The 17,914-nt window shown below is 43.6% G+C and overlaps 1 protein-coding gene across 7 annotated transcripts in view; it reads right to left on the reverse strand.

Moving 5' to 3' along the window:
* Positions 1–17,914, reverse strand: part of CARMIL1 (capping protein regulator and myosin 1 linker 1) — a 304,353-nt gene that overhangs the window by 151,278 nt on the left and 135,161 nt on the right. For all 7 annotated transcript variants that reach the window (XM_057305073.1, XM_057305072.1, XM_057305071.1 and 4 more), the window contains one exon: positions 4,396–4,471. In XM_057305073.1, coding sequence (XP_057161056.1) covers positions 4,396–4,471 — 76 coding nt within the window. The remainder of the gene's footprint in view (positions 1–4,395; positions 4,472–17,914) is intronic.

The following is a 17,914-nucleotide window of genomic DNA, read 5'->3' on the forward strand; positions in this document are numbered from 1 at the left end:
ACGGTAATGATGTTAGGTTCGTGAGGACCATCCCTTGACTGAGCTCTTGTCTCGTGCAAGGCCCTGAGCTAAGCCCTTTTGTGTATTTCATTACAAAACCGTTAAGTATTATTATTCTCTTATAATAGATAAGAAAGTTAAGGGTCAAAGATGGTGTGTATTTTAAAAGGGTGACTGACTGAGCATTTGATAAACGTTAACTGTCAGGACATTCCCGCTGATGTTCTCTAAAATAAAGGGGGAAACAACCCAATAAGAATTCAGTAAGTGCTCTCTCATGTTGCTAAACATTATGTTTTTTTAAATTAGGTAGTTGTAAAGTTGTATCTGTCAAAATATTTTAAGTGCTTAGGATATAAAATTATATGAAAATGCAAAATTAAAATGAAATGTTTACTAAAGATCACAACCACTGAAATGGCTGATGTATGTAACACATGACTTGAGGGTGCTAGGAAAATGAAGAGTTGTGTCTTGGTGGCGGAATTTTACAAATTTTTAAATTTTACATATTAATGTTTTTTAATTTGTTTATGTTTCTACCTTATTCCAAAACTAATTTAAGGTGGCTCCTGATTTTAAAATTTCTTCTACATTAAAAAGTGATTTTAAAATCTCATCACAACTTAGAGTCTATTTAAATCCTTTATGATGGAAGGAAGGAGGGCTGTAAGGAAGGAAGGAAGGGGAGAGAGAGAAAGAGAGAAAGAGGGAGGGTGGGAGGGAGGGAAAGAAAGGCAGGAAGGAGGAAAGAGAGAGGAAGGGAGGGAGGGAAGAAGAAAGTTCTGTGTACCATGGCGTACCATAATCAAAGCAGTTTCTTTTCCGAAATGCCACAAAGAAATTATAATTCTTTGATTTATCAGATCATATATATCCAACTGTATTAGCCATCACTGAAACAGTCTGAAATGTAACAAAAATTCGCTAGTGAATATCCTTTAGAAAACCTCACTTGGAAACACACAAGTCCTAGGCATCTAAGGCACTTGTGATTCTCATGTGCTATCCAATTCCATTCAGTGTACAATGTAGCTTTTACACAGTCCCAGAGTTTCTGATGTGTCCCACAGATTGATGAGGGGAGAGGAAAATTAATTCCAATTGACCCGATGCCTGCGATTTACATTATGCTGATGGTGATTTTCAAAACGGTGACCCCCTTATCGGTGTAATTCTTTGTCTTACGATATACAACCAGGGGAATTGATCGTACTCTGCGTTGGCATGATAAAAAGTGACTGCTTAGACAATGTTTTTGCAGGGATTATCCTCATTTCCAAAAACAATCCATGGCATATCATTATCTTTCCAGGGCCACCTTACAGAGCATCCAGAAAAACAATTTCCCAAAGGAGGGCTTTCACTTACCTACTGGGTATAATTACTGTAATAAAAATTTATTACAGAAAATGTACAAAATGTATGTCCATCTTTTCTTTAAAATGCTGGTAGGGGAGAAGTATAACAAGTCATTCATGTCCATGTTAATTTTGCTACTTTTTATTAAGTGCCCAAGTACAAGAATTGTTTTCTACCCTGAAGAATATTATGGTGATGAAAATTTTAAAGAGATACACACACATCCAAACCTAGATGGCAAGTAACATATGACCATTAGAGTAGTGCTCCCCAAATGTCAGCTGCCTGTTCTGCACTACATTCCCTGATTTAGGGGGAAAAAATTCTTAGCAAATTAATACAATGGCTCTCCAAGAGCTTGCATTTAGTTAAAAACTCAAAAGTATACTATAAAAATGAGAGAAATCGCGATCAGCAACAAACTAGTGCAAAATAAAAACACATACAGAATTTTATAAGTAAAAGGAACCACATGCAACTGGCCCAACCATGCCATTTTAAGAAGATGTAAAAAGACCCCATGATGCTCACTGACTTGCTAAGTTACCAAATCAAGACTTGAGCAAGACCCCCATCTACTGTGCTTTTAATGAGTCGAGAATGTAAGACAGAAACTTACTCCTAATCACAAATTTGGCATATTTAAAAAAAAAATCCCTCTACCTTTCTGTTTAAATTGAGGATAATGACTATTAACTAGCATCCTAAGATCAGCATAAAGCACATAGGACACATTTTTCCTGCGGCACCTAGCACAGGAGCAATCTTAACAACCCCGAGAATTCGTATAACTTGAGAGGAAGTCACTCCTTTGTGCCCTGTGAAGCCACGTTTGTAAAAAGTCCAAAGAAGGTGTAATCCTGTCCTTTGCTCCAATAAACTGAATATCAGCAAAGGTTCTGAGATGGCATCTTGCCACCCCCTCAAAGGGGCGAGTATCAGTTCTTTTCAATGTTGGGTGAAAAACATGAAAAACTGCTATTCTTTTTGAGACTGAAGAGTGATTTCCCAAAGACCATTCTTCACTTTAAAATACCAAATATTAAAAATATACACACAGGTGTTGTTGTGCTTAAATCTGAGTTACTAGAAAAGCAGGAAGGGCAGCCCTGAAATCCTGTCACGACTCTTCCTTTCATCCCAAGACATCCAAAGAGGCATCTGAGCACTTACAAGCTTTGTGTTCCAGAACTAAAATGATGAGGTGCATAATTTCTTGCTGAAACATCTCCGGCAACTGCAGAGATCATGCCCGTGAGAAGCAATGATAGAACGGCAGTCCCGATGGCCAGGACACATTCCCGTAATCATTCGTGAGTTGGCACGATTTCTGAAAGTGAGATGTGCACCCCTTCCACAGAGCGGTCCTGTGCCCCATTTTGAAAGTCACGAACTTACAGGAATGTTCCAATGAGCCAGGCAAACTGACTTGGTAGAGAAGCACTGTTCTCCCTGATCGCACAATCCCTGAGCTAATCTACTTCTCACTCCTCCAATGGCTCCCCCTGTCCCACCTGTCATCTCTGTGGGCTCAGTCCTGCAAACGGTCCCCAGCCCAGCAAGCAGCAATTGAGCGGCTTCTGCTGCTGGGTCTCCCTCCCATCACGGTGTCCAGTCTGTTCCCTGGGAGTTCACCTGCCCCTCCCCCCCATGCCTAGCTCCAAACTCACTGATCGCAGATCCTTTTCCTGTGTAGCTGATACCATTTGCGCAACTCACATCCCCATGCTTGCTCATTTCTCAGCCTCTTTGCTAGTCTGTGAGGCTAGAAGAACAACAGTTAACCGGAAATGCCTACAATATGTGAGGTACTGGGTTGGAATTTCTATACACATGATTTACTCATCTCAGTAACCTGCAAATTAGCTACATTGCTATGTCCATTCATTCATTCAACAAACTAATATTCATTAAACCAATCTTTATGGAAGAGCTATGAGGAGCCATATACTCTGATAAGCACTGGGCAGAGACGAATAAGACATGAGCTCCAATTAACACTCAACAATAGGAAGGGGAGGCCCTGGGATGTCAAGTGACTTACCTAAAGTCCCACAGCCTTGTCATAGGGCCCAGAATCTGAGACCCAGGTTTCCAAGCCCACACTCTCTCCTATACCACGTTGGCTCTTAGTTGGCCCCAAGTGAGCTCAGCTCATGTCCATACTAATAATACCTTAAGCCGCTCACACCCCAGGCAAATTCAGAGAACCAGCAGCCTATCCACCAGCAAATCTCAACCCTCCACTTTCTACAGATCCAAGTCTCCATCAAAATCTTACCTCTTCACTAAGAAAATCGTTAAGCCTCCAGTTCCCAGGACCTCTGAAAGTTGGAGGCTTGAATACAGAGTCGCCAATAAAACAACCTCTAGGTTATTTCCTATCCTAAAATGAAGTAGCAGAAAGCTAACTTATGTATAAGCATCTGCCCATATGGCTGCTTTGAACTTGCAAAAGCTCCCCAACACAGCGTCTCACTTCCACTAGTAAAACAGACCAAAAATTTGGCTCCCCCATACCGTATGAAAACTAGCAGCTCACTTTTGATATCATTTTGCTTACATATAAATCCGCCCAAAACTCCTCTAGAAAATTAAAGTTAGCTATCATCACTCCAGCAGACCAACTCTACCTGGTAATGTTTCCCCAAATTCTTAGGAAGGGAAGATTTGTGGAGATGGAATGCAGGACAGAAACATCCAATCTGCTATTTGCAGCTGTGCAAACGTAACTTTAATAGTTTTTGCCAACAGAATGAGTCTGTACTGAAGGCTCCGCTAAGTGTGTCTCTCTGTTCATTATCTAAGATCGTCTAAAGCAGCTGAAAACATGAGGAAGTCCTTCTCGGGAGCATCTCACGTGACACACTTGGTAAAACGGCATGCAGATCACTTACAGGAAAATACCTCCTCAAGAAAAAAGCATGTATGCAGCTCGCCAGATTAGTAGCAAAACAAATGTTTTTTGATAATTATTGGGCTTTTGAAACCCAGCAGAAGTAATCAAAATTTGCAACATCTTCACTTACTTACCAGTTTCAGATCCTTAGAAGATAGCTTTGTGAACCACTGGTTGTACTCCAGAGCAGCGATGATGGGTATTAGGTCCCTAGAAGCAGAAATGACAGCGTCCATTGAAAGCCCTCTTACCCAAGCCACGTTGGCACTTTATTTTAATCTGTGACATCCAAGCTCACTTGTTAGCTCCTATTATTCACAAACACAACATCCTGCTAAAACTACTTCAACCACGAGACAACAGTTCTCTGGGACAGATCTTCAGGATGATGTAAGCAGAATTCCTAAAAGCTGAATTTAAACTACCTCTAGGGCCCCTGATGTCTAAATCCAAAGGAAAAGAGCCTGGTGACAGCGCTTGCTCAGAGCACCTCCTTGCTCTAGGAGAAACTGTACTTCTCCTTCTACATTAATGAGTCTGATTTTTTTAACCATCAAGAATGTCATGTACAGGTTACCCTTGAACAGTATGGGTTTGAACTACACGGATTTCTTTTTAATAAAAAAGTACAGTAATTTAAATGTATTTTCCCTTCCTTGTGATTTCCTTAATAACATTTTCTTTCCTCTAGCTTACTTTATTATGAGAATACAGTATATAATACATATAACATACAAAGTGTGTGTCACGTGCTTATGCTATCGGTAAGGCTTCCGGTCAACACGAGGCTATGAGTACTTACGTTTTGGGGGAGTCAAAGGCTATACTTGGATTTTCAACTGTGAGGGGAGGTCACTAGCCCTGCCCCCACCCTCCCACCATTGTTAAGAGTCAAATGTATTCTCTAGTTGAGGAGTTTATGCTGCAAGCAAGGACACTGTCTAGTCTTGCAGATAATAAGTGACCCTGAATGGATTCCCAATACTTAGCAAGCATCCTACAACCCTCTGGTACCTTCCTGCAGTCCCTCGTACCAACCACATATATGAGCTAGCCCAGGTGTACTTCTGTCTTATGCCTCACACATACCCTTCAGCCATCGAGGGCAGCTACTTGCATCCGAGACCTGTCCGCACTCTACTTTTCCAGCCTGACCTGCTACAACATGCCCCTAACTCATGTTCAAGACAAAAGCAGACAATTTACTACTCATCAAACATACCAAACAATGTCACAGTCAGAAGCATCTTTTACTGTCGCGTTCTATGAGAATCCAAGCACCCTGCCATGCGTACACCACACAGCCCCTCCTCTGTGAGTCTCCTGGGTCATCTCAGCCAGCGCCCTGTCTGCATCTCTGTTTAGCATTAATTTTACTCTGCCTTGGATTATAGTTTGTATTCAACATCTGTCTCCCACCATCCGGGTCATAAGTTCTTTGAAAACCCATTCTATTTCGGTTTTCTGGCTTCAGTGAGGTCATGATCAGTCTCTCCCGCATGGCAATGACACACAGCAAATACTCAAATTGTTACTGAAATAGAAAAGAAAGGCAGAAGGTGGAAAGAGGGGTGAAATCCACATTATTTCATAGCTTCTGGGTACCAGGCCCCATGGCAGGCATGCTATCTTGTTCAATCACATGTACCATTTCATCAGACATGCTTTAAAAAGGAGAAAGAATGGGTGCCTAGTGGCTAAGTCAGTTAAGCATCTGCCTTCAGCTCAGGTCATGATCCCAGGATCCTAGGATCCAGCCCTGCATCGGGCTCCCTGCTCAGCAGGGAGTCTGCTTCTCCCTCTCCCTCTGCTGCTCCCCCTGCTTGTGCTCTCTGTCTTCCCTTCCCTCCCTCTCTCTCTCAAATAAATAAATAATGACAATTTTAAATTAAAAAATGGGAGAAAGGAGCCTCACAGGTAAGGGAGAAAACAATGCAAAGAAATTACTAGTCTCAGTCACATGGTTTCATAGGCCGCCTGTCCTACCGAACTGCCTCTTTATTAACTTTAAGTTTTAGATTTCAGATTTAGAACCACAAACAGCAACTCTTTCCATGGTGGTTTTACGGTCTTCACTCCCTTCACCACTCCCTCGCCTGACCAAAGGCAAGAGTGAATGCAGGTCACTCTCCCTGGGATCTGGTGACAGCTTGTAGCTTCTCTGGGGGCAAATGCCAACTTCTTACACACTTAGTTCAAGAGTGTCCCCTGTACCTCTACATTCAGGAACTAGGGCAAAGCATTCTCAGCGTCTCTTTCTGTCGATTTAATGTCAGGTAGTGACTATGCTTCAGAATCTCTGGATTTGAAGTACACCTGCTTTTGTCATAATGAAGTCGCGTGCAGGAAGTGAAGAACACATCATTAACAGAACCAGGCTTTACACTGAGACGGGGGGAGGGGCAGCATCGTCTCTACACACGAACTGCAAAAACCCTGAAAAGGCAGCGCCAACTCCACAGCTAGAGAATCTAGGAGAAGAAATGGTCACCAGAGCAAGGAATGGCCAACAGAGTCAAAGAGTTTTTAGATCTGACACCAAAAGCATGATTCTAAAAGGAAAAAAATGCATAAATCAGACTTTACCAAAATCAAATGTCTTTGCTCTCCCAAAGATCTGTTAAGAGAAGGGAAAGACAAGCCCCATGCTGGGAGTAAATGCTGGTAAATCACATTCCTCACAGAGGACTTGATATCAGAATGCATAAAGAACTCTTGGAGGTCAGTAATAAGAAACAACGCAACTTTTAAAAATAAGCAAAAGATATAAACAAGATACTTTATCAAAGAAAATGTATCAATGACAAAGAAATATATATAAAGATGTTTGAGGGGCACCTGGGGACTCAGTCGGTTAAGCGTCTGCCTTCGGCTCAGGTCATGATCCCAGGGTCCTGGGATTGGGCTCCCTGCTGGGGGGGGGGGGGGGTCTGCTTCTCCCTCTGCCTCTGTATGCTCTCTCTCTCTCTCTCTCCTCTATCAAATAAATATATATATTTATTTATTTTACCTTTGTATATTGTTTTTATTTTTTTTAATTTTTTTATTATGTTGTGTTAGTCACCATACAGTACATCCTTAGTTTTTGATGTAATGTTCCATGATTCATTATTTGCGTATAACACCCACTGCTCCATGCAATACGTGCCCTCCTTAAAACCCATCGCCCGCCTATCCCATTCCCCACTCCCTCCCCTCTGAAGTCCTCAGTTTGTTTCCCAGAGTCCATAGTCTCTCATGGTTCATTCCCCCTTCTGTTGACCCCCCGCTTCATTCATCCCTTCCTTCTCCTACCTATCTCCCTGCTATTTCTTATGGTCCATAAATGAGTGAAACCATATGATAATTGTCTTTTATTTAAAAATAAATCTTTAAAAACAGGATGTTTGAAATTATATGCCATTAAAGAAATGCAATTTAAAGCCAAAATGAGATGCCACTACAAACTTATTGAGTTGCTAAAATTAAAATGAAACAAACAAAAAAACCAAAACCTGACAAGGGCTGGCAAGGATGCCCAGCAACTGAAACCCTCACACATTGCTGATGGGGACACAAATAGCACAGTCGAGGTGGCCAACAGTCCGACAGTGCCCACGACTAACATACACTTACATAAGATCGGGCGATCTCAACCCTATGCACTCCACCAAGAGAAATAAAACCTTGTCCTTACACAAAAACTTATATATGATCACTTGTAGGGCTGTATCCCTAGTGGTCAGACCCTGGAGACGACATGGACGTGTCCTCTGACGCTACGGGACTTCCAGGGCGAGGACTGAAAAGGCAGGAACGTGGCTTCTGCTCAGCTCCCTCTCTCGACATGCTCACCCATGGAAGCCTGCTGCCTTGCTCTGAGAAAGTCCAGGCCACGTGGGAAGGCCACGTGGAGGCGTCCCCGCAGACAGCTCATCAGCCACCAGACGTGTGAATGTAGAAGTCTTCGAGACGGCTGCGGAGCCTGCCCCCGTCTGACTGTAAGGGCTTGAAGGAGGCCAAGCAGAAACCGGCTAGCAGAGCCGCATGGAGCCCAGAAGCTGGACAGGTAGCTTCAAGCGACTGCTCACGCTGTAGGTCGTTCGGTCTGCACTGGTCTGCACACAGCAGTGGATAAGCTGGACACCTGGCGCCCAGAAACCGGGCTTGAACTCTGCACTACTTGGAACATGACGGCAGACAGGGTGACCATAAAAAACTCTGAAGCACAGAAGTGTTTCGGAAGGTTAACAATTGCAGCAATGTAGGGTAGGACGTATCAGAGGAAGGCAGCAGCGGCCATCACGGCCATCACGCAGGCGAGGGGTAGCCAAGATAACGGGAGAAGCCTGAGGCAGAAGTAGGCTTCTGGCCAGAGGCTGGAACAGGAGCCAAGGCAAAATAAATCACTCCTCCTAAACTCATTAAAGAGTTACTACAACCCCGATTGAAATATGCATACTTTTATGATGGAACCATAAAGAAACAAAGGTCTGTTAGAATAATTATTACAACCAGGTGGGGGAGGGGCGCAGGGGGAACCGCAAAGGAAAACGGATTCACACAGGTCTTCTTAGGAGAGGCAACACCCATCTCTGGACCTAAGTGGTCGGTAGAGTGGTTGACTTTACCACTGTCTGTATTCCGGTACACAACGGCATGCTTTTCTCTCCACAAACAACTCTAAGAATGGCCTTCGCAGCATTGCTCAAAATAGTGGTGAAGCGAACCCAAATATCCAATCAGCTGCAGAATGGATAAATTGTGGAATGTTCACACATTAGAATACAAAACAGAAACCAAAGTAAATAAACTACAGTTGCACATAACAGCAGGTCAAACCTCGGTTCTCGGGTCCGAAACCTCTCTCACCCCGGCTGGACTGTGCGGAGAATGGGGAGCTTTGAGTCTGAGAAGCAAGCATCCAGAAAGCACTTCAGCAAACACTTAGAGAAAAGCCAAGGTCTGAACCGAGGGACATTCAGGATTCCTGGAATCTGTTACTCTCAGACCGTCCAAGCCATCAGGACAGCCACGACACAGAGGCCAACGTTCCAGGAGACTCTCTCTAAATGTAACAAACCATAGCCAGTTATGATGAAAACCAGTGCATCTCACCCCAACAGAAAAAACACAAGACCGTACACCAATAATTTGATTCCTGAGAATTCATTTTCCCAGATGGCTTTCTTAGAACACAGTAATAAGTGAGCAAACAAGCAAAGCTAGGATAAATACCCAATTCGGCATTCACGCGGGCCCCCCAACTGCTATGCCAATATCACCTCGCTGCAAAGAGCTCCCTGCATTTCCCTGCTGGGGTCTGTGCTGATCAGAACCAACGCTTTCTCGTGTTTTCACTAAGCACTGCTGGCATTACATTACATCATGCAGAAAGGTCTCCAAACACCAATGCTTGTCATCTTGACTGATTTTTGCAGAGTAACGGCTTTTTACCATCAGTCCATGGCATTGACTGTGTCTCCCACTGTGTGTTGCTTTGATCTCCTAAGAGAGTCTTAATTACCACCTGACTTTTGATCTGAAGAGTAAAGTCACCCTTGAAGAACTGCAGTTGAGAGAACCCTCTCCTGAGCCCTGGCAACATGGCAACACAGCATTCTCTTGCCGTTTGCATAGAACACTTCTACCATTTTCTTAAAATGGGAGCAAAAAAGGAGAAATTTCCTTAAAATTCTCTTCCCATTTCCACAGGATATTTCTATTTCCTTAAAATGGGAGCAAAAACTTTTTAAGACTCCAAACCCTGAGGAGATCCAGTGTCAATACCCTTTAGAGCCACGGGGCAGAATCTTTTTTCTTTTCTTTTCTTTTAAGATTTTATTTATTTATTTGACAGAGAGAGAGACAGCCAGCGAGAGAGGGAACACAAGCAGGGGGAGTGGGAGAGGAAGAAGCAGGCTCCCAGCAGAGGAGGGAGCCCAATGTGGGGCTCGATCCCAGGACCCCGGGATCACACCCTGAGCTGAAGGCAGATGCTGAACCACAGAGCCACCCAGATGCCCTAGAATCTTTTCTTACACTGTGTGGAAAGAGATGACAACATTAATATTCCCTAACCTTCCTAATCGACTTGTTCCTTGTGGTTGTGGTGTTAATCCAGCCATGGGTTGGGGTTTGTAATACAAGCTGAGATCCCTATTTCTCATCTCGGTTGGCAACTGAGTGATCCAAACCTTCCCTTAAAACTCAAAAGAACTAAGTTTTTCACTTGTACCTTTCCAGAAGAAAATGTCAAGACTGACAAGATAAGAGCAGCGTCACAGAAAAGATCACGAACTAGCCTCTGGAAATGCAAAATTTTCTGTCATGCAGGGATTTTGTATCTCGAACTCTTTCTTTTAATTAAGAAAACTGTCCACTTGATATAGTTGTTCATTTTAAAAGGAGGCACATCTGTTAGGATATAAAAGTCTCAAGCAGGGGGATCTGGGTGGCTCAGTCAGTTAAGCATCTGACTCCTGATTTCAGTGCAAGCCATGATCTCCAGGGTCCTGGGATCGAGCCCTGTGCTGGGCTCCATGCTCCGTGGAGAGCCTGCTTGAGATTCTCTCTCCCTCTCCCTTTGCCCTTCCTCCTGCCCACTTGCTTGGTCTCTCTCTCTCAAATAAATAAATAAAATCTTTAAAAAAGAAAAAAAAAACAGTACCAAGCATTTACTTAAACATTTTTATGTACCGGCACAACATGTTTTAGACACATTCATCCATAGAGTCTCCACAATAACTCCAAGAGGGAGGCGCTACGATTCACATTGTTTTACAGATGGAAACCCCCTCCCCCCGCCCCGGACACAGGGAAGTTTGAGAGCTGCCTGATCACACAATGCTCACCTGGGCAGAGCCAGGTCTCAAACCCAGACAGTGGGACTCACCGACCCGCTGTCCCAACCACCGTGCTACCAGCTCACTGACTCGCCTGCCTTCCGTGTCCCCAAGAATCTTCGACCTCCTCTCCAGGGAATCCAGGGCGGTGCAGCCATAGGATTTTAGATCAAAGACTCCAAACCTTCTCCATCACATTCAACCACTCACTTCGTTCGTATTTGGAAAGTTAACACTAAGATGTATCCTGGAGTGACTTCTCAAATACTGACAGTGCTCTTGTTGTCTGCGACATTAGACATAAGCTGCTAATACCTGGGGGCTATTTTAAAAAGTTAGCTTGCAAAAACGAAGAGGTCGGCAAGTGACTGAGGGTCTGGGTCACTTGGCAAATTCTTTGCTTCTCTAGATTCTAGATCATCTGTTCGGTTAGCAGTTGCCAAGCCTCATCCTTTTGATCTGTAGGACTTCCTAAGAATTTAATTTTCCCAGTTATTATTTTGGGGCCAAATTTCCCTCCTTACTCCCTTGTCCCTGCCTGCCTTCTCCTCTCTGAAACTGCAAAAACACTGGGATTTTTAAAGAGACATGTGAAATACTCCAAAAGGGTGGTAAAGAAAAAAAATAGTTGCCAGATTTGAAGGCCGTCTGGCAAGCCCCATAATCCACAATGTGGGTAAAGTACAACCACCCAGGGAATGGCATGGTAATTATTTGCAGCCTATCCGCACACCACCGAGTAAAGATTTCCCCCTAATAAATCTCACAAACATCCAGAGGCTCAAAGGAGGTGTTTCATGAAAGAATGCGGTCTTGCCACTCTGAGCGCTTCCGGTGTGTGCACGATGGCATTCCTCTCGTGGAAAAGGTGGTAAGATTTCGAACCACAGCAGTATCTTCCAGACATATTCATTTGAGAGCCTTTCTGGGGAAAACTTAGACTTTTGTCCTTCATAGTTAGTTTGAAAATGGAAGTTGGAAGGCTTTGAAAAGTTTCAAATGTCATGGATTAGCTAGTCTTCCCTGCTATTCTAATTTATATAGAGGTATGTCCCGGCTATTATTAAGTGATTAGCTAGACCACTCACCAAGTCCGTAAGGTACGTGACAATCTGAATACTCCACAGATGAGGACATGACCAGAATCCTCAACAGATCATCTCTAAATTTTTTGATCATTCATTCTTAGCTGAAAAATATTTTGAGCACAGACCTCCCCCAACTCTGTGTTTATCTGTAAATTATATACATGAGCCACTATCCCAATATGTTACGTCCAGTATAAAACATACGCACACACACACACAAATAAAATGGTTATAAAGTAAACAAGTTCTACTAGGGGTGCCTGGTGGCCCAGTCAGTTAAGTGTCTGCCTTCGGCTCAGGTCATGATCTCAGGTCCTGGGATCGAGCCCCACATCGGGGTCCTTGCTCAGGGGGGAGTTTCCTTCTGCCCCTTCCCCTGCTTGTGCTCACTCTCTCTCTCTCTCTCTCTCTCAAATAAATGAATAAAATCTTAAAAAAGGAAAAAACAACTTCTACTTTTTTTTGTCAAATTCCCCAAAATAACATCAACTTGTACGTCAGAGTCCATTCGACCCCCGCTGGAAACCACTGTTGACACAACTGTTCACAGACATTTGGGGATGAAAAACAGACGCCCGTGCTATTACATCTGACTCCACACTCCAAACAGCATTTCTTCCTTTCAAAATGAGAGTGGAAATAAGGGGACAGAGCCTAATGAGGAAAGAATTACACCAATGCCCTCGGGACAACCTTGACAAACAACCCACAATCAGAACTCTTCTCCTCAAAGTGTCAGGCTCAAAACGTCACCTCGATGAGCAAGAAGTATGAAAACACGAAAACATGAGTCTGAAGGGAACGAGCTGCAGGCTGGGCTCTCAGGCCACGTGTAAACTCAGTGATGCATGTCGCTGAGTCTCTAGAGGACTGATGAGATTAGCTCCTCTTAAAAATCTCCTGGACACAAGAAAATCGATGTTTTTCAAGCTAGACAGTCTCCTCGCCTCGGCCCCACCACCTCTACACCCACATCATTCCCCGCCACTCCGATTACAACCTAATTACACTTTGGACACGTCAGCTCACAGGCCTCGGAGGGCTCCCCGGAGAGAGGTACGACACGGCCTTCTTGAAGCTCTGCCTCTTTCTGACCCACCGGCGATATCTAAACCAGAATAAAGTTTGAGAATATACTTAAATAAAATTGGGGAGCTATAAATAACAAGGGAGCGGGCGTTCCCCAAGTACTTCCTAATTGCTATTGTTCTCCAGGGAGTAACTGGACGATCCCGCGTGCACACTGTCACTCTCTCCCTGACCGCTTACTCAGCAACAGGGTGTCCGGTCCTACACGCGCTTGTGACACAGCCTTTGAGTTAGTCATCCATCACAGCATTCGAGTTGCTTATAAAGTTCCCCTGAAGCTCCTAGGTGGGCCCCTAAAGACTTTAGTGAGATGGGTGAAGACATAGGAACAGGACTGAGCCCCATGTCAGGCTCCCTACTCAGCGGGGAGTCTGCTTCTCCCTCTCCCTCTGCCCCACCCCATCACTCAGGCTCACTCCCACTGCACACTCTCTCTCAAATAAATAAATAAAATCTTTTTTTCTAAGATTTTATTTATTTATTTGCAAAAGAGCACAAGCGGGGGGGAGCAGCAGAGAGAAAGGGAGAAGCAGACTCTCCCGCAGAGCAGGGAGCCTGAGGCAGGACTCAATCCCAGGACCCTGGGATCATGACCTGAGCCTAATGTAGACACTTAACCAACTGAGCCACCCAGGTGTCCCAAATAAAATCTTTTAAAAAATAAAATTAAATAAATAAATAAATAAAATAAAATAAAATAAAATCTAAAAAAAAAAAAATCCCATCAACCTCCCAGAATAATGATCTGCTCCCCTGCAGTAGCTCAGCATCCCCTGAAAATCCTTTATTCTGAGCCACTGGTTTGACCCAAGAGCATCACGTCAGACAGCAGGAACAAGATGATACAGCCCAGCCTTCATGGAACTTCCATTCCAGGATCACTAACAGTTTTAGGGACTCTTAAGAAGGGATGTTTCTAACTATGATGACTAGATACAAGAAAGACCGGAATGAAAAGATAAAGCTTTGAATGATGGCCAATCAGAAATGACGTTCACATAGAGATACTGCTGCCACTGTGGAAAATCCACCAGTGCATATGAGAATTATGGCCCCTATTTGCCAACAGACTCCAGGTCCACATGTGGTCTGTCTAATCTCTCCTCTTGCACCTCCAATTTGTCTAATTCCTGTATTCTCTTCTCCGCAATTCACAACCAAATGAGAACGTCACCGACGTTCCTGTAAAACCTCTCAAATTCAGAGAATGACCCATATCACTCAGGTTACACCACTATGAATCCTTCCAAACTACTGCCATTGAAATACAGACCGTTCCTTCACGCGTAAGCATGCTCATGCTTCTAACAGACAGAAATGTCCATCCAATACACTTTGTGTAACTTGATTGGCAAAAAAATATTAATACAGGCCATCTAAAGCCTCTTTATAGAGAAGCCAGTGCTAATTTTAATAGTAAGAGTCATGGAGACAAATTACATCCTCAAGAAAGAGGGGGTAAACTTTGAAGATTAGGGAGAAAGAGTTCTGAAAAAGTCAAAGTATTTAGGCACTACTAGGAAAGAGGATATCTCGAGCAGTGATCCCCACCGTTACTAAGCCCACTGCAAAAGAAAAAAAAAGAAAGAAAAGAAAAATATGTTGAGAACTCCCTAATTTCTTCATAATTATTAATACACTAAATACTACAATAGTAATAGTATTATATATTATAAAACAAAGATAGAAATTTTAAAATGAGTCAACAATGAACATAAAGAGAAGCTCACCATTTTTCTATTTTTTTGTAGCTCATCTTGCATTTTTCTTTGGGTATATACTTCCCACATGCAAGGCCATGGATTTAGAGCAGGCGTCAGTGAACCACAGCCCACGGTGTGTATTTTTGTAAATAAAGTTTTATTGGAACACAGTCCCACTTATTCAGTCACATACCGTCTGGAGCTGCTTTCGATCTACCGCAGTGGCCGTGCATAACTGCAACAGCGACTGTCTGCCCCATAAAGCCTCAAACATTTACAACTGGCCCTTCACAGAAAAAGTGTTCCACCTTCTCGTGTAAAGTCTCAGTAATGAAAAACATCCTTCTAGCCCTTAACCAGGTAAGAAAAGTGGATGCTTACGAACACAGCATTCACTGACAAACTGACATTTCTCCAGCTAAGGAACTAGGAAAGATCTGCAGGAAAATTCTAAGTTTTGACAAGGTTTCTCAATTATGGGATATTTTGGGTAACTGTATTTATCAGGAGCTTCCCTAGATACAGTTTCCTTCTGGTGACAGATTAATCACCAAATTAAGGACAGTGGGTAAGCTAGAAAATTCAGCACTGCCACTATGCGTAACCTATGAATGGTGTAAGAATCATTAAGGGGGTAACACAGAAAGCTGGAGAAACACCTCAAGCTGCCCTACACAGTGTCTTCATGCCAACTATGGTCCATGGACTCCAGGGAAACCCTAAGACGCTCTTAGGGGCTTCACAAGCTCAAAAGTATTTTCATAGTAACACGAAAACAAACTGTCGTTTACGCCATGGAGACGTCTGCATGGCGGGTATAGAAGCGACGGTGGGAAGACGGCTCACGCCTCAGCAGGAACCAACTCAGCAGGGCCAAGCTGGGATGCTGGTCACTGCATCCTCCACCACCACACACCCAGCTTCGTTAAACCAATGCCAATTTCATTTAAAAAAGCCCTTGATGAAGGAGTAAAAAGTACTCAGTTTATCAAATCTCAGCCCTGAGTACATGCTTGTCTGACAGAACAGACGTACACAAAAAATGCTTCCCCTATGTACCAACAGGGATAACTATCTCGTGTGACAGAGTCAGAAGCAGAACTAGCTCCCCTTTTTCATGGAACACCAAGAAAAAAGTGACAAAACACAGTTATCAAGACTCAGGATTTAGCAGATATTTTCTCTAAGGCGTAAAAAGTTAGCCAGTCACTTCAAGGAAATCACCTGACAGCACTTTTTTCCAAGAGTAAAATTATATCTTTAAAGAAAAAATTTGAATTTGGGGAAACTTTTATGTGCCACGATGAGTCTGACAGCTTTGCCACACTTCAAGACTTTTTGGATAAGATCGGCGGTGCTAACAGATGTCTTCTTTCCTCCCTATTGTACAACAAGAGCATATCTGGATGCCATGCATAACTCCACGAACCAGTATTTTCTAAATGATCGAGGCACGATGCTACGAAATCATCTAAGGGTAAGACCCATCAAAGTACAAGATGGACCAACTGCATTTCAACGTAACAAAATCAAAAATGTTCACCGATACGGTTTCAGATTCCACCCTGCAACTGACCTATAGGAACCCATCTCTTCCTGAGTTGTGGTGAGCGATCAAAGAAGAATATCCACGGCTAAGTGAAAAGGCAATTAAAAATACCCCCTTTTCTAACTACGTGTCTGCTTAAGTCTGCATTTTCCTAGTGTATTTCAACCAGCGCCACGAATGACAACAGAGCGCAGCGGCCTTCTTTGAGGTCCGAAGTTAGAGATCAGCAGACAGGTAACTGAATGCGCCCTCTGGCTGACGTGTTTTTTATCTTGGAAAATAGTTATTTTCATAAAAATGGTACCGACGTTAATGTAATAGGCTTATGAACATTTTTCAAGAATTAATAAATGTTTTTAATTTTAGTTTTATTTTCTAAGATGATAAGTATCAAAAGATATACCCACAGAGACCAAAGCTCAACCGTTTTCAAGAACGGTAAAGGGAGCCCGGGGCCAAAAACACTGAGCTCGGATACAGCAAGCCTACCCACTCCTCTTATTCTACGTGCCTTTTTCTATTTTTATTGTAAAAACCTTGCAGAGCAAATATTTTCCCTTTTCGTTTCTCAGTTCACTTTTTCACGAGCTACACAGGAAACACAGGCAAGCCTGAATGGGTGTACGAAGTTCCCTCATATGTAGGAAGAGGGAGACCGGCTCCAAGCGGGAAAGAAACTGCCCGCTCCACAAAAGGGAAGCAGGTCCAAGCTGGAGAACCAGGGGCTGTAGGCACTTGACTTTGGCCACAACCACAGACCCAGTGGACCCTGCCTCACTGTCCTCCGTACGACCGGCTGTGCAGAGATGACCTACGTCCAGCTAGCACGCATGTTGTCTGCTCAATTCGGCTGGCTTGAACCCCTGGGGGGGTTCACCCTGTACAGTGCTGGATTTCCCTGCCAGACAGGTGGAGAAATAACTTGAAATGGGATTTTTCGGGGCAAGATGCTGGTGGTTAGAAGGAGCAACAGTGTTGTCTGCAATCCCAACTGTCCGCATGGCGTAAAAGGGACAGCTGGAATCCCAGGATTCGAAACAGGATGGAAGATTTCCCAGGCTGAGCTTCACTGGGGTAGGACTAATACCTGCCACTTAAAATAAGTAACAGGACATCCAGGGTGGAGGAGATGGGGAAACCCGGGATAAACCACCAGCAACGACACTGGGACACTGCTCAGCTCTGTCAGGGAGCAAAAGAGCTCAGAATGAAGCTTCTTCTCTGGGGCCTGATCACACGAACCACAGCCCTAAATATACAGAAGTCAAGATCTTAAAACCTACGAGTCTCTCAAATAACATGTAACAGGATTTACAGTTATACTATCATTATCACAAGGCAGACACTGGTGAGCAATTTTCCACCAACATGTGCACATATATACCCAAGCAATCCCCAAC

Source organism: Ursus arctos, unplaced genomic scaffold (assembly GCF_023065955.2).
Source record: "Ursus arctos isolate Adak ecotype North America unplaced genomic scaffold, UrsArc2.0 scaffold_31, whole genome shotgun sequence".
Classification (NCBI taxonomy): Eukaryota; Metazoa; Chordata; class Mammalia; order Carnivora; family Ursidae; genus Ursus; species Ursus arctos.